The sequence below is a fragment of the Varroa destructor genome, unplaced genomic scaffold, assembly GCF_002443255.2.
Source record: "Varroa destructor unplaced genomic scaffold, Vdes_3.0 BEIS01000005.1, whole genome shotgun sequence".
NCBI classification, from domain to species: domain Eukaryota; kingdom Metazoa; phylum Arthropoda; class Arachnida; order Mesostigmata; family Varroidae; genus Varroa; species Varroa destructor.
This window is the reverse complement of record NW_019211458.1, coordinates 25347924-25367651: the sequence shown is the minus strand read 5'-3', so window position 1 is coordinate 25367651 and position 19728 is coordinate 25347924. Positions and strand designations below refer to the sequence as shown.

At 40.6% G+C, this 19728-nt stretch overlaps 1 protein-coding gene and 1 long non-coding RNA gene across 12 annotated transcripts in view; both read right to left on the bottom strand.

Moving 5' to 3' along the window:
• Positions 1 to 2918, bottom strand: part of LOC111251951 (uncharacterized) — a 5599-nt gene extending 2681 nt beyond the window's left edge. For 3 of the 10 annotated variants that reach the window (XR_015328950.1, XM_086990819.1, XM_086990816.1), the window contains exon 1: positions 1311 to 1489. Coding sequence is in view for 2 of the 10 variants with exons in the window: in XM_086990822.1 (XP_086846948.1) it covers positions 2234 to 2279 (46 nt within the window). In the remaining 8 variants the exon portion in view is untranslated. Of the gene's footprint in view, positions 1 to 314; positions 480 to 546; positions 751 to 1310; positions 1490 to 2233 lie in introns of those variants that run through there. The other 7 variants (XM_086990820.1, XM_086990817.1, XM_086990821.1 and 4 more) reach the window with 4 other exon arrangements.
• Positions 2919 to 6947: 4029 nt separating this feature from the next.
• LOC147755467 (uncharacterized) overlaps positions 6948 to 19728 on the bottom strand; it is a 45682-nt gene continuing 32901 nt past the window's right edge. For both annotated transcript variants that reach the window (XR_015328164.1, XR_015328165.1), the window contains 3 exons: positions 14265 to 14282; positions 10013 to 12686; positions 6948 to 8306 (listed from right to left, as the gene is read on the bottom strand). This is a non-coding gene — a long non-coding RNA (uncharacterized LOC147755467). The remainder of the gene's footprint in view (positions 8307 to 10012; positions 12687 to 14264; positions 14283 to 19728) is intronic.

Sequence of the window (19728 nt, the reverse complement as noted above, 5' to 3'; positions counted from 1 at the left end):
TATATAAATGTATTATGTCCAGCGCTAAAGCGACTTTACCAGCCGTAACTCTTTTCCTTTCGATAAGCTAGCCAGTCTGCTTAGCTAGTTTAAGCTTCACTTTGAGAGAAATAGACAAACAGCCTATACCAGATTCCGACTGGCATCTCAAATAGGGCGTCAAGAAACCATTTTTGGCGTTAAATATGACGATGCGACTGGATATGGCGGCGCCTGGGCAAACTTGTGTTCTCATGTCAATATAAGAAGAGTTTTGACCTTGGTATAGTCGCTAAAAGGGTAGTGCAAGGAAATATGGTGACATTCGGCCGTACCAACTAGTCAGAAAGTAGAACAGCGGCAAGCAGGAAACGCATCAAGAGGGCCGCTGAAGTAGCCGACCATCCACTCCTATGATACAGCGTCTATTCAGCTCTTTCTTCCTATTTGTAGAAAAAAAGCTGTTTTTTTAGCAGATTCTCCGTCTTCGTATATATGACGGGTTTTTCTCTCAACGTGGTCCTATATATATATATTTTTTTTTAATAGTAAACAAGGTTGAATTACGGGCTAGGGACGAAGCTGGCCTTTGAAGCCACCATTGCAGACAGTCGGTTTCTTACGGCGACAAATCGTCTTCTAGCTGTCGAAAAAGGCCAAATTTGTTCGATCAAGTCGCATGAGACAGCAAAATCGACTGGTTAGACCTCGACCCATGTCATCGCGCATACAATTCAGTGGGGTAATGTCGAATAGCCCACGCAACAGGTGCTGACTCGGAGAAGACGTTTCAAGGACAATGCAGCATAAACAAACGATAGGCAAGCATTATCTGAGTTGTAGCAGTCGAATACTCAACCCAGACCAGATCAGCTGTACACAGTCATAGCATAGCATGCCAGAGGGCTTCAGTAGATGATATAGCCTATAATACTCTGATTCAGATAATTGTGCTCTGCTAAGTATCTTTATAGAGCAGCAAAAAAACAAGAGCACGAATAGGTGAGGGCAGTTGTGGTCAATGATCTATAACTGTTTCTCGAAACATGTGTTGAGTGCTTACACAGCTTTCTAGCTAAAGAATGTTAATAAAAAAAGAAATAAGATCTTATAGAGTCCAAATCGACGCGCACTCGGAAAGACAAAACCTTCTCAGAGACGTGTATGTATTTTGAAAAATCTCTCAAATGGTATTAGAATGTAGGTTTTTGTATTCCAAAAAAGTTGACTATGTATCAAAAAAAGGTTATCCATAACCTTCTGTTTCTTATTGTATAAAACAAAAGGGGTTTAAGGGAGGACAAACAAATATGGGTATAGTTTTTGCTCACCTGAAAAAGACCACAGCACTTCGTTATCTTGTAACTGATTGACTGTTACCCTAGTTGAGAAATACGTATTTCCATCACAGTATTAGCTGATGCATTAGAATTAACCTAATGACTAATGAGCACCCATCTACACTAAGGTTGTGTTTTTGTTGTGGAAACGTAGAACAGTATCTACTAGTGCTGAGTGTCATACTTTTGTAGTGATGCTTTCTAATCCATGTGCCGTCACTCGTAATCGGCTATACCTTGTGTGACCCTTACCGGGTATTACCACCCATGACAACCAGACTTGCCTAGATCTGGCTGTGTGTTCCCTTTTATCACCTTTAAGTCGAGCTCTAGGATACACCCATTCGATCAGCCGAAGGCTGTCAAAACCTGCTATAGGTCCGGTTAGTTACATTTGGCTCTACGAGCGAAACCAGGGCCTTTAGTATTAATAAGTAGAGCATTTGAAAGTACTTTTAGTTTAAAAAACGGCCCAATGTTAGGCCAACTTGATTAAATAAAGCACTTATTATTATTTAGCATGTTAAATGTTTTCTTGTTCAGTAAAGGCTGTTAATTGCGCTGTCTCATGAAAGGTTAGGTTTATAAACTCCGGTTACGATCCTCCATTTTTGATTTCGATTTTTGTGTCGTTCATGTAATATTGTATGGGTATCAAAGAGCTACTTATCAAAAATTATTGAAATGTTCTACTTCTCCTATGCTGAAATAGCTTACAGGCTAATTAGCGAGCTTAGACTATATTATAATACTAGAAGTCTCATTGACGAGAATGTACCCGTACGCTATGCTCTCACAGAATTAGCTAGCGTACCGCAGCGGAAGAAGTAATAACAACGCAAAGTACTACACATACGAAGAGTATTTATGGGTGATTTGTATCAACCTTGTTCTATTCGTGTTCTGATACGTACCTGAAAAATAGCACGCCATAATATCGTAGGTGGCGTCAATATACATCGCTCTTCAGCTTGACGCTTCCCTCGTACAGCTCCTTCACCGTACGATTTTTCGAGCAGCAGTGAAGCGGCGATAGGCGTGGCAGCGTCTACCTCCACGCTCAGCATCCTAAATACGGAACGAACGGAATGGCGTGTTACAATGTCATCACGTAATAGACAACCATTCCATAGCCTGTTTTAACTAAGACATTATCCTGGCTTATATATGCACACTGCTAAGTATTGCTACTAGTTTCGAGTTTTTGACCTCGTAACTTCGTCTCATGCTGAATGTTGTGGCTTGCAAAAAAACCTTTTTTGCTATTTAAGTCCACTGTAAGTGCGTGTTTTTTTTTTATCGTTAAGTACGCTAGTCTACGATAGTTTATTCATACGCCCGGTTCGCTTCATTGAGGAGGTGCTAGGGCAAACGCTTCAAGCTGTCGCGATCTAAAAGGAATAGATAGCTCAAAGATAGCTATGTACATAAGAACGATCGTTAGATATGGAGCTATACAAATCGACCTTTTAAAAGAAAGACCAATTCAAAAAATATTACCCTATCCAGCTTGGTTAATAAATTTCGATTCCATCCGCACCCCTTTCAAGTTATACGAAACAATTTATACCGTGAGTAGAAGGACTAGAAATATTCAAGTGGCGAGATCGCAAAGATCAATAAGCTACAGTGTTAAGACAGTGGGCCTGGTCAACGACATTTACTACTGAGTAGGCACGATGGTAACTTTTCGTGACGGTATAGTGTTAACGTGTGTACCGACTAAATATAGAATCAGCTGAGGTAGTCCAGATTCAAAATCACGTGTAGTCACACACCTTGTCTCGTGCTGGAAGCCAATTATCGAAAGCAATACCGGACAAAAAATTTTACGCGTTTAGTCTAGTGTTTTTTTACAAAATTAGTCAAAAAAATATAAGAAAATGATTCAAAAATAACAATAAGTCATTTTGATGATGATGATGACCATGACTGTACGTGTTGTTATTTTTATGAAGATGACTGTAAGATGATGATTGTAAAAAAAATTACGCCTTTTAGCTAAAACCTTTTTTTTTTTGTATGGATAACACCTATAAACCTTCACTTAAAAAAAACACCTATTTGGTGAAATGCATTTATATATCAAAAGGTTTGTTTCAGATAAAAAATATCAATTCTCAAAATAATACTTTTCAAATCTTTAGTGTCCACACTGGTCGTGAGCAAAACAAATATACTTCAATAACCGGTGGCATTTCTTAACATGTATTGAGCTGTGATTGTTCCATAGTGAATGTAAACTACCCAAAAGTTTTGACTGAAACAATAACTTGATTTTGCAAAGTTAGCGCAAATTAGTTACCAAATCGAGTAATTTTTATTTTATCAAATAGTGATGATCAGTAGATACAAAAAGACAACGTTTGTTTCGTTAGTGCTCTCTACATGGAAACATAGGATTTATTTATTTGGTATATCGTCGACTTGTTTTTCGAATTCAGAATTTTACAAAATGAATAAAATGATGGTTGAAAAAGCGTTGTGACCTTCGAACAGATATTCAATGGTCTTTTTTAGCCGCCTCAAAGACTTGCGTTCAAAAGCCAAAGGCGTTCAAATATTAGAAAGGGTACTTTTCTTATAAGGTGTTAAGTTATGAGGTATAGCATTAAATTACACTTACCTGGCGTTTGCTTAGATTTCTCTATAACTTTTATCTTCAGAAACTGAAAAATGTGAATGGAAAGGAGAACAAAAACGAGACGGACGGCAATAATACACTGGGTGCAACGACAATAATAATATTGGGTGAGAAAATTTCTTTAATGCTTCCTTCCGTTTACTTAACGTATCGGCCATAAAATATACCGAAAATACGAATGTTCACGTTCTCGTGATTCTGACGGGATTGAATACTCAAAAACAATAATGCGAGTTCAACTTCAGATAGATAGCAAGAGTTCTCACTGAAAGCGTAAACTAAAGTTACTTTTTGGTCAGTTTGCGTAGTACGTATTATTATTATATGAGGATATATATAAAGTTCTGCTATACAGCGGGGCCTGCGCTCACGATTAGTACCTGTTTGAGGATCATGTCAATACGATATCTTTGTCTTATACTTCTGCAAAATGTAAATAAGTGTCTCACTGACAAATCACTCAAAATTCACGTCAGTTATATGTTTTGGCATCGTCGGCTTGCACTATATGTAGTGCGACAAACATTTTTTTAAGCCTTCCTTTGCGTCCAGGGAAGTGTGTCGCACAAGTGCAATTTTCGAGAACTTTCTTGTCCTAGACGTTTTACAGGAGCGACAGGTTCCTACCTTTAAAATTCAACAGACAGGTTAAGAGAACATCCTCAAAAATGGCCCACTGTAGAAAGATAGAAACAGGCTGATTGCTTTTTTCTAATAAACACTACCAGATTATAATTATATGAATGGACGTCGTATTTAATATACCACGGAAGTCATCGTATGTTGTTTATTTCTTTATCGTTGTTTTGTTGAAACAGGGGACCGTTGAATAATAAGTGCTACCCATACGCGCGCAGCTTCCTGGATTGCCTTTACCCTGTAGTTTGTTCTGCTGGAGAATCGAGATTAACCTACATCAGCTTTCTCGCGTCGAGCTGCATAAAGTACAAGTATTGCAGACTGTGCTTATCACCATATGTTATTTTAGTTAACATAGAGAAAAAAAAAAACGTAACAAACATAAACTATTGCCTATTACTTGGAATATCCAACATGCCCATGTAGTGGTGGATTTCAGTTTTGCTTATAGCTTTTGTCGATCGGTCCGGCCAAGGTCATCTGTTGGCGTTGTTGCAACGATGCATCATGAGACAATGAAGTCCATTAATGGGTAAGAGGTGTTTACAATGCAGTCTCTAGCAGGCAATATAACCTGTTCGGTAGACCGGAGTGACCCACACGAACTCACATGTAGGCGTGCATAACTTCTCTCGCATATTCCTGTACAACACAATTGAGCTAAATGTGAGATTAGTTCGTGTATGACTTCTCGCCGTTTGCCATCCTGTACCTTTAGCTTCATTCCCTTTGTGACAGTTATATACTGAGTGTGTGAGTCGATGAAGCTTTATGGTTGGTTAGAAAGAAACCGGAACAACTGGAAACAGACGTGTTTAACATAAAACACAGTGCACTAGTTATTTTCGCTAGTACTTATTGGGCTTCTTCCCCTTGTTGTCGCCAATTGTAGGACTGCTCTGTTATGGCTGATGGCGATTATATGTATGACTTTGTCCAGTTTCAATTCAGACCGAGTATTAAACCGCTGTTGTATTTATTAGACGTTGTTGATGCAATCGGGAAGGCTCAAACACCTAAAACGATGCCAGGTTATCAAGATAGAAACATGTAATACAATCATAGATAGTCGAGTATTACGCGTATGCAATAAGACCTAGGCATGGAGCCTGTAGAGCTTGCCACGTGATCAGAAAGGTACTGGGGAGAAGAACGTAACGACCACCCTTTTTGCTGTTGGCTTACATCTATTTTAGCCTATGGACATTGCTGGCATTACGTTACAAGTTCGACCAGTAAAAAAGTTGCAACTCATGGGCTGATGAAATAAAGTTACTCAATTTAGACGATTATTTTGTTTCTCTTGCTGCACGATATCATACTCATCAAACGCACGTGTACGATGGTAGTCTAGCGTGTGGACAAGATAATTAAGCGTCGATTCACACCTAATTGTGGAGCTTGTTGCAGTATCGACTGAAAGACGATTTCGGGCATCGATTTAGAATGTGGCAGACAATTAGACAATAGAAATTTGCTCGTGGAGGCCTGATAACATGATAATTAACTTGTACTCTATATATGTTTGCCTCTATTCTAGCGCATCACTTGAAAGATATCGACGTATTTCAGTTTTTGTTTACTTTAATGACCAGTCCTATATATATATATATATATATATATATGTGTGTGTGTGTGTGTGTGTGTGTGCGTCAGTGTATCTATATATCACTAATTTTGATTAAGCTATGTATCGAAAAACAAAATACTTTTAATCTACTTATTAAAAAAACGCAAATAACACCTTAGCTAACAATACATTTATGTGCCCCTTTGCACTTAACTCAAAAACGTACTAGTCGAAATTGACGGGAACTAAAAATATATCGTATTGACAGGTTGGTACAGAAGAGGGACAAAGCTGGCACGAACAATAGTGTCGACGCAGGAACATACAGAGAAGCTACGCACACACATACTACATATACTTCAGTGCTTTTTTTCTATCTGATTTGTGTGCTAACATGTGCCACGTAAGTTCATCCGATACCGATTTATGCTATAGAACGCCGAAGAAGATGGCCTGCCAGGAGACTGCGACAGATAGGGAATGTCAGAAAAAGAATCACCAAGTCGCTTTTGCTACTACCTAGCGTCGCTTAAATAAACAATTCTACAGATACATTGATAAAAAAGATGTAACTTAAAAAATTTCAGCACCGGCTGCAGATATTCAGATTCGATACCATATTCATTTCTATTTCATCACTATATGTTTCGAGCAGTAGAATCGAGAACTTGTATATATTATATACATAAATCATATATATATATATATATTTAGAGAGAGAGAGAGAGAGAGAGAGAGAGAGAGAGTCTACGTTAAAGATCAACTAGGCAAAGCAGAAAACTCATTTCGTGTTTAGCGGTATGCGCTATCCTTTTATATCATCATCAATACTTCAATAACCGCACACGGCATCAGTGAACACGTTGTTGGCGATTTTGTCGCCGGGTTAGTTACCATCGAAAATGATTTTTCAAAAATAAATTACAGCAGTTGCTTCTGTTACATTTGTCCGTGTACGCTGGTGCTCACTGGCTCCACAAGGATCGAAGTAAAATTTACGTTTGTGAAAGCTTTATTAAATGGGCAAATTTTCTTAGCAGAATTCCTGCTTCTCAATATTGTTCGTTTTCTGGCTTTCCGACGTGTACCCTTGCGGTCCAAATAATTCAGGTTGCATTGTAATCAGTTGGTATATTGGTAAAACGTTCGTGATTCAGCCAAGAAATCTTTACAGCGGCGCATTTCGTTGCCAGCGGTGGGGTCCGATCTGCATGCCTGCTCCGCTCGCCCGATCCATTTGAATGTGATTTAAATAAGCCTTTCCTTTTTCCAACTTTTATTCCATTTCAAGGCGTACAACGCCACATACACATAGGTCGTCGAATTCCCATCGAACCCGTTAGCTGGGGGAGTGCCCGTCTGTGTATACGTTCACGTGGGTGCACACTAACCACTTCTAAAAAAACGGTATAATTTCCTCGCCTCCCTTCTTGTGCCATGTTTAAGAGTAGCACTTGCGAGCCCGGCGGCGGGCGACTGAAAAGACGGGTCTAAGGAATGTTGCTTCTTCTAAAATCGCACGCTACATCGGCTAAACTTTCCAACCTCACCAAGTCCCTTCGTTCCATTTCACTCCCTTTGAGATTTTTCTCTCTCCTCCTCTCCCATTTTATCGCCCTTCGAGTCGACGAACGCCAACGCCGAGCGCTCGAACATAGGCATCGCTTGCAAAAAAATTTCCACCGCCTTGCTGCACGAACGCCACTACTGCGATTACGTAGCAACTAGCTTGGCTATTTCTGTACGCAGGCCTACGTTCGTGTGTTTCCTCTCTCAATTTTATTCCACGTTCATTCCCATTGTGATTTGGTTCTAGTGCGGCAATTGCTACCAGAATCCGATCGCCGCGTTGCGGAAACCGGTATCCCAAATAGTGTTAGGCTCTTCGCCCGCGCGATATCGTCTGGTTATCGCAATAGAGCGTGAGGGAACGACGATGGGTCCGGTAGGGCGGGCGAAGACGGCCTTCTGCAAGAAGACGAAGTAGGATCGGGCAGGACGAAGGCAAAGGCTACGGTGCGGCCCGCGACCGGGTACCCTATTTCATGGCTCTCAACGTCCGACCAGCTCATAAGCTCCCTTCATACATAATCGTCCTGCCATCACGGTGGTTGCTTTATTTAAACTCGTTCGGCTGAAAAATGAAAAATAAATATTAGTTCGTCACTGCGCCTCTCTACGTCAAGACATGGAAAATGGGTAGCGGGTAGGGCGGAAAAGAGAAAGGGATCTCAACGATGTCATCTCTGATTGCATTGGCGTTACTAGTGTCAAGCATAAACTGTAGGTGGGGTAAAAAGGGTCACTGGGTTTTGGTTGAGGAAAAAGTATTAATCTGGCAGTTAGGCGTAGAGTACAATTTGCCCTGACGAGGTTGTTCTGGCAGCTTGCCATTTTCGTGCTGAAGGAAATACTATTTGGCGTAGAAGCTAAGTTGGCCAAAAGGTATTGAGCTACCACGCACATATTGCTATAGTACTGCGCGTACGCGGCCAAATTGAACACCACGTCTATAAGTAGTTTCACCCGATTAGTTATTACTAAAAAGCTACCCAATCTGCTATACAACATGTTCAGTTCTACCAAGACAGTCAAGAAGAAACAGTCATTCCTATATTTAGGACTGCGCTCATAGAAGATTCAGTAGTTTGTTTGTGCAAGGGCTGCTTGTTGCAGCCAAGGTACTATTCCACTATACCAATACAATCGACCAGTAGCAAATTAGAACGTGACGCAGTTCGTGCTCACGGTAACAATATCATCACGCAGGGCTATGCAGCGCACTATAGTGAACCTACCGAATTTCAGTTTCTTTACGGACACAGCGAGACGACGACCATCCTCACAAATACAAGCATAAGATCTATCTAGGACAGGAAAACGCTATTACGTTTTCAGGGTCATGAAGGTAAAGGTGATCGACTCAGTGCAAAACCATATAACAGCATTTGTGTAATGTTCTAGATGTGTTTTGTGTTGCAGTTTGATGGAATCGTGAAAACTTCAATTCATTCACATCTCCGAATGTCTACGCCGACTCTTGGTCGAACGACCGGTTATATGAGATCGAACACTATTGCATCTAAATCTAACTTTTTGAATAGGCTGTATACTTCACAAATATATTTGAGACAATATCTTAGCCTAAATACTTCGTCAAATAAATGCGTGCTTATTTTGCCCAGCTTCCGTATTTGCTTTCGGATTCAACGGCCCGTGCGGCGCATCAGTAAGACGCCGCTGTTTCGAGAGTCTCAAGGGTACAATTTGTCTTCTTTTTAAAAATCTTCGAGTCTGCTTAGATTCGCCGGATGGCAGCTAGCTTGGCTGTTTGAGGCAAGATAGATATTAGCGTAGCTTCCGAAAAAGACCTACGACTCATTTCGGAACTCACAAAAGCTAACACTGATACCCACGATGATGATGATAATAATAATAGTGATAATGACGATGTCGTGTTTTCAGATGTACTTCTCCATAATGAAATACATACGCCTGTGCAGCGACTTACAACAAATGATGCACTTTATTCCTTCAGCTGAAGGATCTAATTAGTATGCAATGTTTTACAGTAACTTGAATAAGTTTTTTTTTTATCATCTTATCTGAATGCACAGCCTGAGGGCTAAGCCAGGTTAGGTTCGGGCGCGCTTAGCTTTCTCCCTGTATCTGTCTCATCCATTGTTATCCACACTCTGAATATATTTAGTTTTTTTTTTTTTTTTTTTTCTAGACAACCACACATTCAAGTGACAAACGGATTTTATGCTGATAAAATTTGTGCATTAATCTCATAAATCTATTTATAAGGCGATTTCCGCCACCTGTATCGATGCCTACATTTTCCCGAAGGTCCACTGTGCGGATTATAGTTTTCCTCTACTTCAGCAACGCGTAGTTGCACGTGTCGAACGATATGTTCCATAGATATTGAACCCCGGATAGAAATAACGTCTCGTGTCACCACCTCTGAAAAATATTGCTGAATCCTGACTGTTAAACTGGACACGAAACTGTTACATGCAAATGTGTTTGCAATGCGCAGCTCGAAGAGCTGAAGCACTACGTTAGACGACTTTCGAAATCCTGACCCACGATCCGCTGGTTACTCTGAAAACTCAAAGTGCACTGAGTCACTTAAAATGTTAATAATAATAATAATACGAGGTTCATTTTTACAAATTGGACAATTCGTAACTGTGGAATATATCACTAGTTTAGAGCTCACCGTTTTAAAAAGTTACAATTCAATAAACTTTTATCTCGGTTACTATTATGTAAATTTTTCTTGTCTGATTACAATATTACTGTCCCCTTCTAAGTAGATATTTATTCTAAATCCGCTTCTGATAAAACTTCGATAATTATCCGGAAGAGTTTTGCTGAAGCTATCTGAGGTTTCTCACATAGAAATACTTGGACAGCGACTGAAAAACCATTTCTGCGGCTAGGGGTTTTTCGTGCGCATAAATGTTTTGCCATCGTGTGCCGGGGCCGCGATTCGAACCAGCGGTGGCAGCTATACAGCGGTAGAGGCGTTGGAAATTGCCCCGAACGAGTCTTTTGATGGATCAGCCACCGTGTCGATCCCGATCGTTGTGAACGACTGAGGATTTATCTGTTTTTTTATCTGGGAGATATAACGAAGGCCATAGCAATAGAATGCCTGGCAAATCTATGAAGGGTTGAATTCTAGGCTTCTGCAAATCCAGCCCCGGAGTACTATATAAAATAAAGCAAGCCACACACCGCACGGGCTCATAACCGTCTAAATCGACAATTTTTTTACCATTATTATTACCAGTATTATAATGAACGATTATTATATCTTGCAGTAGTAGGATACTATAGGAGCATATGCAAACGAAAACTTTACGGGCACTTTATAGAACTAAAGTGAGGGGTTACCTATAGCCGTTCAAGGCTGCGCTATATTAATCATAAAAATTAGTAGTGATTACCGATGAACATGTTGATTTTATAATATATTTAATATGTGAATAATAGTTGCAACAGCTCGAGAGAAAATTGAAAATATCGGTAAAAATTATATGGAAATAAACGAACGGGAGATAACTCCATCTGAATTGGTAGAAGATATGGATATTGAATTAGTTTCGTCTTTATGTTACGTCAGGTTATCTCTGTATTAAACCTGCCATGCTCATTTTAATAGATCTCAATAAATTCACTAGCCCATAGATGGAAACCGTGCCGCTATACTATATGTTTCATCGGTAGCTATAGAAAAACACCTACAATGTAGGTAGTTTCCTATTTTAATAAATTATTAGAGCATATAATCGTACATTGTCGTACATTTGTTTCGAATGTAGTGCATGGCACGAACCCTAACCTAGCAATGATACCAGCAGTAACAATATAAAATAGCCTGCTGGATGAGCGGATCTGGCGGTTTTTGGCGTTGAGGATTGGATGTCTCCGGAACGTTTTCGTTAGTTAAACGAGTATCGTAGATGTTGATCGGGCGGGTTGGATGACCCAGCTCGGTGATATACGACGAATAGATAACTACTTTAGGAATCGAATTAAGGTACGCCATGATGGCCTTTTTTTCCCTACAAATTAAGTGCTAGCTGCCATCCATGTATTTATGTAATCCGCATTAAAGCCTTAGCAGGGACATAGTTCGGGGCAAAGTTATCTTTATCGAGTATTGAACTGAGAAGATAGCTTCTACAGGTATTCAGTGTGACGGCAATGATACAAGTCAGTCAGCTAAGCATCCCGTTCATCGTAATGGTAGTTTAGGAATAGCTACCTATGACCTATCTCATTCGCGATAGTGACACTGAACTAAAGTAAAGATCATTAGATTTAGATACTTTCTAAGAAAGATGGCGTTTTCTAGACAGACGACAAATGTGTCGGCCTACGCTGTACAACTAATATTGTGGTATTTATTGTTGACACCTTACGGCCAGTATTAGCATCAGTTATCATAAAATTTACTTTTGCAATTAATTATCCATTGATGTATAGCCCTCGCCTTCGCTGTTAGTATCTTCATATTTAAAGGCTTCAACAGTTTCGATATCCACGCATATGCTCATACACAGCATCATTTTACTCGATCGTCATTTAGTAACTTCATTTGACAGTACTATTTTTTGCTACCGTACGATAAGTAGATGGTATAATTTATTACTAGCCAAGCTTGCACATTAGTTACATCGTTATTTGACGCTATCGAAATTTATCGCCGCTATCGTCCTATTTGTATTCACTTGGTCTGCGTTTCAACGTACAGAGGAACGTTAGCGCTAGGTGAAGAGGTCGTACGTCGCTGCTACCTCGCTTTGCCGCCACTGTGGCCGGTACTGCCAATGGGGCATGTTGATCGTCTTGAAGCTTTTCAATGACTGTGTGTTGACTTCTACGTTGCTTACTACAACAGTGGTGAAGGCAGCACCATTGCCGACGGTTTTCATTTGTCGTTGCCCTCCCTTTCAAATCCGCATTATCGATGGGCTCGCCACGTTAAGAAGTAGGACTATGTAAGGAGAGAGGGGCAGGGTAATCGAACCGTTAAACAGAGATGGCCAGTAGCTAGCGAGCCAAAGTACTAGAGGAGCAACGAGCATATTGGTTAGACACATGTAAGTACACACTGAAATGAGAAAAAAAACAAAGGAGAACAAAAGCACCGAAAGGAACAAGGAGACAGCACTCCCGAGCTCAAATATGTAAATAACTACCGTATTAGCATTGTGTGAGAGCGAGACTGAGCGAATGTGGAAATTATGCTCGTAGTGCTTGTAAAGGAACTGCGCAGGTAGGTCCCAGGAAGTGGGTGCTAAGGGTGGCAGCCGGTTCTGCAACGGGCCACAGTGTTTTGGAGCGGAATAATGAATGCCAAAGGCGTAACGAAAGTGGATGCGAGCTTCGTTCGTACAACGTACATGAGACATACAGAGGCAGGAAGAAACGTCGGAGCGACTCTTCCCAAGAAGAAAAACGAAGGAAGGTGAATGAGAATGTCTATACATGGCGTTTGAAATAAAAACAATATTGAACGCGCCGGAGACACGTTTCATTCCTGCGAAAACAGGAGCCAACAGCCATGTCCTAGCCAGCGCTACTGTACCGCCAGTCGCCTCGCGACCCATGGCCGCCGAGCTCCCGCCGGTAGGATATGGCGTCTGCCATCTCGTCAGTGGATGAGAACGAAGAGGAAAAGGAGGCTGAGCGCGTGTCTCGTAGAAAACGGTCTGGCGTGAGAGATATGCAAAGCCAGAGAAAGCTACTTAAAAACGAAGGATAAATGCAGAGATGGCTGGATTCGTCTGTGTCGGAAAACAGGACGAAGAAGACCTGCAGGTTAGTTAGAAATAACTGCTCATTTATCCAGTGCCAGCAGCAGTAGCGGACGTAGTAGTAGTGCATTAGTTTGGATACACAGCACCTACGTTGAGTACGAGAGGAAAAGCAGCGGGATGGATCTTATGCATGTTTAATAGAAAGTGTGTTGTTGTGGGTAAAGCTTCCCCTGTCATCCAAAAACTAAAATATGAAAATTAATTAGCTTTGATTGACCTTGATTTGCGGAGAATAGCGGCGTATAGATATAAAAAGGGACAAAAAACATCGTATATTTTATATACCGTGTGGGGCATTCAAATTCGAGCTCACTCGGCATTCATTCATTCATCCCCTATTACTGACATCGATATAAAGTCAATATTTTCCAGAACAACACAATACACTGATCATAGCAAAAAAAAGCGCTTTACGCAATTGCCAGCTTTCATTTGATTTCTGAGAAATTCGACGAGGGCTTTTATATAAAAACCGAAAACGCTTAGGTCTAAAGAACTCGAATTTACCAAAATTATTTCGGTAAGCCCCGATTTTTAACGTAGGTGTCGACAGTCATTTTGGGAAAGAACAGGCAAGCTGCCAACTAGGTCCCCTAGATAAGCTCCAATAGTTTATTTTTCGAGATTTTTTTCTTCTACATTTTAGGGATTACTTGGCGTTATCTGCTGGTTAAGAAAGATCGAAAATAATTAACCATGACTCTCAAAAATGGCATTTCTAACTACGCAAAGAAGGACATTGAAACACTCACCTTTATTTTACTAAACTCCTGGAAAAAAAAACGTATAAGAAAAATCCAGATTTAGATGCCCGCCATGTGTTATTATTATGGCACTGATGGCTATATTTAGGAGTTAACTATTCTGAATGTTCATCTAGCATACGTTCCGTAACTAGATAAGGGTATTTCAAACCCCTAACCGAACTGTAAAAAGCTTAAAAGTAATATATGACTAGCCTCTAAGTGAAACGGCGTTAGTAATATGCTCTTTGTTCGATAGCAAGCAGTGGCAAAGGGAACATATATATTGGCTCTGCGTTCATCCATGTATAAGCAGCAAGAAATACCATACAAAAACAATACTTAAGGTGGCTTGTAGTATTTTGGATTGCATTCTGAACGCGTACCCCATCACGAGGTCAACAATGTTGGCTGTAGCTAACTCGTAATTAATGTTTTGATAACGACATTACGCACGGTATCATTGGAGACCACTGCACGTCTGTTAGCAATGCAAAATATAGATTTCCTTTGTATATATTGAAGGGGTCCCCTGACTGACTTCACGCTGGGCATGTACAAGTCAAAGCTGGTTTATGGCAATTGCTGCACATTTATAAACTTTATTTATAAGAAACTTCTCGGTAAAACGAAGCGGTAAGCAGCGTCAATAAGTTACTAAGACATAAAATGATCCATATGTCTAGCGTGATTTGAAACATGGCGTTGGTACAAGCTGCACAACGGCGTACTTCTCCAACGAAAAATGATTTTTTTCGTCAAGTGGAAAACTTTCCACGAATACGCAATACACAATAGTAGATACTGTGTGTCTAATAAATTGAACGCTTCTAGAAGACACGACACGCATAACTGTCGCGTATCTATTTCCGTCGTGGTAGGGGTGGTAATAGAAATAGTTAACCCTAACGAGTTTAGCCGACGTGTCGTCGCATTAAGTATAGTACGGGTGCGTTCGGCCGGTTAGTTATAATTATTCATTAGAAAAACCACAGTCCATCAACATTACTCAGTCCAGCGGATTCCATTCGGAGACCCGATGCGGCCTTTCAACATCTGCTTCCAAGCCGACACCGCTTTTCGTCTGTGCCGTACGAACTAAGCGCTGGCTAACAAAACGAAGCGGCCTATCTAGAGCAGCTCGCCAAAGCGCCAAGGAACTTGTCCCAAACATCGAGCACCCGTAGAGCCAATAGAACAAGCTGCTCGCACGCTAAGTGGCTTCTAACTTGCTACGCTGTACGTGCCAGCTATCAATGCGCATAACATATACACGTATATATGGACTTTTGGAGTCACTTGACGGTAGAAGAGTTCATCTGTGAAGAGAAGCAGGAGCTACGCAATTTATCGCAACAAAGCGGGTTGAATGAAGAAGGTCTTATTAGCCTTTGCCTCACCATATATATATGTCCTGGCTATAGCTGTTGGGAACTGGAAAATTGGAATTTTTTTGTTCCACCACATATGTTACGCTGCAAGATGGACTGGATAATTCTCTTTTCAATTAAAGACTAAAAGCTGGCAAAGTCGTACATGGGTCCCTAAGGCGGTCCAGTGGTAACGAGTTAGGTCCTTTTGATCTTATCCCTAAGTATAAGCCTTACAAATTGCTACCATATATGTAACATTAACATTGCTGAATTCGTGCTCACAATTTCACATCACCACAACCAGCGCTATATGACCGACGTACAAACTGAAGTTAGCGGTCAATTTTAAGATATTTATCTCATACATAGAAGAGGCATGATTAAGCTGATGGCCTAACATTTTATTTACCCTAATCAGCCGTTTCTAGCCGTGTCTAAATCAAACAACGGTCGCTATTTAGCACACTTTATTATCCGGCCGAAGTCAAACGGACCCGAACGTTTTATGCCGCCGATTCTTATCTGGTGCATCCCGTCGTTTTATTTTACGCTGCCGCGAAAAAAATCACACTGTATTAAAGCTGACAATGTTCTCTGCTAGCTTATGCAATTCAGGTCGCTTTTAGAGCTCTTGAATATGAAAATGAAGCTCTCTGCGAATCAGCTGTCCCTCAGATTTTTTCGGCCCAACCGGATAATTAAGGAATCAAAATTAAGCTGTTCTCGAAACCGTTCACACATGGCCTGTCATACATATAAATACACTTATTTGGCAACGGTTTATGTTGCTACGGAAAGCTGAGTGTATTAAAAATAGCCTTCTAGGCCATTTTCACGACCTTTTGAGTTTTAATCTTCCGATTTGCTTTATGAATCCTTTAATTTTTCATGTTGTTCAGGTGTCGCTTGAGTATCGGCAAGCACGTAGGCCATCGATAAGGTAAAAAGATGTGGAAATCCTCATTTTGGTGGAAATACGCGTGGCGCGAAAATATGAAATCATAATTGGTTTTCATCGAAATTTCCTTTATTCTAGAAAGCACTGGCTTTCGTTTGGTATTGTGGGTAGTGGACGAATGTCCGCATGCTCAAAGCTTCTACAAGTCCTGTTAGGGCTATTGTCCAATAAATTAAAATGGATCATATGATGAAGGCTATTACAACAGGACACCTTTGTGTATAAATTCTGCAGGAAATTTATCAGCATAAAGTACTTTGATAAAGCATGTCGTATTTGTTTATCTTATAATTTCGCAGGACAAAAACGGTTCAAAAAGAGTTCATTGTTTGCCTGCATATGCGCAAAAGAAGCGCGATACCCAAACTCCAAAAAATCACCTTCAGTTTAAGTTAAAGAACTATCGAGCGCGATAGCATGGCATTACTATTTCAAGAAGACTAACTGTACATTAAATCAGCCGTTTCATGGTATTGATTTAAAAAATCCGTTGCGTATTATTTAGTAAAATGGGAACTGATCCGTATCTGATTCTTCGCAGATCATCTACCATTCATTAGCGGCATCTTTCACTGCATAAATGCTCGTTACCCTAATTTTCGAAATTCTCAAAAATCCCGTTATGCGATTAAAAAAAATAGCGAATATACAATATATAGTACAAGCATATACACATAGCATGTAGCATAAATAAACGAAATAAATGAAATAGACGAAAACATGTCATGTTACGTCCTTTTATTTTACGTCCTTTTACGCAAAAATACGTAAAAGTTTGCTAAATAACCTTATGAATACGATACAGTGGAATAGTTTTCAAAGAAAAGTTGTGCGGTCTCATATAGATTAGAGAAGGCAAAACGGAACCGCAGTCAACAGAGACGCTAAATGCCCTCGTAAATTGCACATTTTCCTTCGAAATGTGTTTACGTCACGCTCCATAGTTAGCCATTACGAGATCGGCCAAGCGTCTTATTGGTCGGAAAAATTAGCCTCCTCGGATCAATTGTAGTGCATTTAGTTACGACGCACAAGCGCCGTACTGAGAAGTTCGTATCGACCGAGGTCGAAATAGTCGGTTTCAATCATATCTTTACTATTCACTCGTCGAACTTTGTAATAGATTAATTTCAGTTCATTAAAGGGCTTGCCAAAGGCCACCCTTTCTACTCGAAATCAATTTAAAAATCACTTTAAGGTCACGATGAACAGGAGGACATTCCTGAAGAGGGCGGACCACCGGATCATCAATCTCTACTAGCTTGGTGACTTGTTTGCAGGCCATCAGCTCGCGCTAAGCCGTCTGTGCTTCTGTGTTAGCAGTTAGCTGAACCTTAGGTCCTTTTTATAGCTTACATTTTTTAAAAGGAATTACTATTCTCAAGGCGGGATCACAGTGATACGTTTGGTAGCAGCGCAGAGTGAAAATACGCAGTCATGGACCAAGTAGAATCACCTCTCTACGGTTACGTTATACGTAAATTATTGCTAACGCACAAAAAGCTAATTATGAATATACTTTTATCAGATATATAAGTTATATTAAAATATGATGTCCAAAATATAATCATAAGCTCTTTGTTTTAAATCCATGATAATGTACTACAACGATGTCAGTACAAATAAAATTGGGGTGTGTCTCGGAGGAGGTCTCTGCTTCAGTTCAGCTCTAACAATTTGCCCACAATCTGACTAAATATAGATCCGATTTTAGTTACAGACTTATTGTAACGGTTTCAATTATTAGCAAACCTATTTTGTTTTATTGTTATGCGCATAAAAACGATTTCGTATGAAGTTTATGTACGAGCTGATGTACTGATCCGAATTTCGCTTCACGCTCGCTCGGACATCGATTATGACAATGTACGCCTCACTGTTAGCACTTCGTTATTAGTATGCTGAGGTTTACAAGCCATTAACTGAAAAAAAAAACAATGTTATGTCGGGTCTTTAAGGTCGAACGCTGCATGCATGAAGACCAGAACGCTCGATGATATCGGACCGGTCTTAACTATCGTTTATCAATTGGATCTAGTAATTTTGATAATTGAACCAGTACGAACAGATTGTATGTTTATTCGATGAGGCATACAATATTACTATGTACCTCAACGAGTCTATAAACCTACCACGCGTTATATTAGGATTTCGATTTGCATCATTATTATTACATCGGATAACGTGTTCAGCGACTTGATGTCTGTGCGATACGTATCCTGTTTGTCATCTTTAGTTGTCAGCAAGCAAAGTCATATGAAATCTTAATTCAGAACTAGGAAGACAAAGGATTATCGATTAGTCAATGCTTCGCGGCAGAACCGGTTAATCAACTGAGTGGTTTCGCTCTTCTTTTCCTCGCGTTCTATTTCTTTACTACAATGTCAAGGTAAAATTTTCCAACAACAAATTCACATACACGTCACGTTTTCGCAGCATCTGTGCAAACGTTTCGAGCCTCTGCTAGGTCTGCCGTACGGAGCTGTGCAGAACCTGTGTTCATTCTCATTTGGTTGTCGTTGTTGTTGTTAACAGCGAGTCTCCTATACGCCTCCCTCCGCACGGTTTTCTATCGCTTAGCGTCTAGTCGCCATTTATTTATTTGTCCGCCGTTTGCTTATTCATCCAGATGATCGTCGCGTGTTTGCTTTAGCTACTGCCATTGCTGTCGTTGTAGCTATTGCGACTCTGGTCATTGATGGTACGATGCCGTGGGGGGTTGGTTGATTGTTTTGTTGGGGGCGCTTTGCTCTGCTGGCGCTGTGTTTCCTGTTTTTCTTATGGAAGGGGCCGGGCGCTTTTTACTTGTGGCGAGTGCAATCGCGCCGGCAGCTGTTTGTGAGACCTTTGTTCCACGTTCCATTCTATCCGGATGACGGGGCGCTTCCCTTTCTTTCTGGCTGTCAGCCTTCGTTATCCTTTTGTCTTAACAAAAGACCCCGTGGGTCGGACGGATGGGCGGAGGGAGGCTGACGGTAACGCCTGTGAGGCCAAGGCCCCAAGCGCCAGCCAACCAGCCAATACTGAGGTTCTTGTTCGCCAAGAAACGCTATAGTGGGCAGCTAGACCGCGGAAGGCCCCTGCTTCAAACCAATCTAGCCGCGCAGTCGACGGCAAGAGGTAACCGAGAAACCAAAAACCA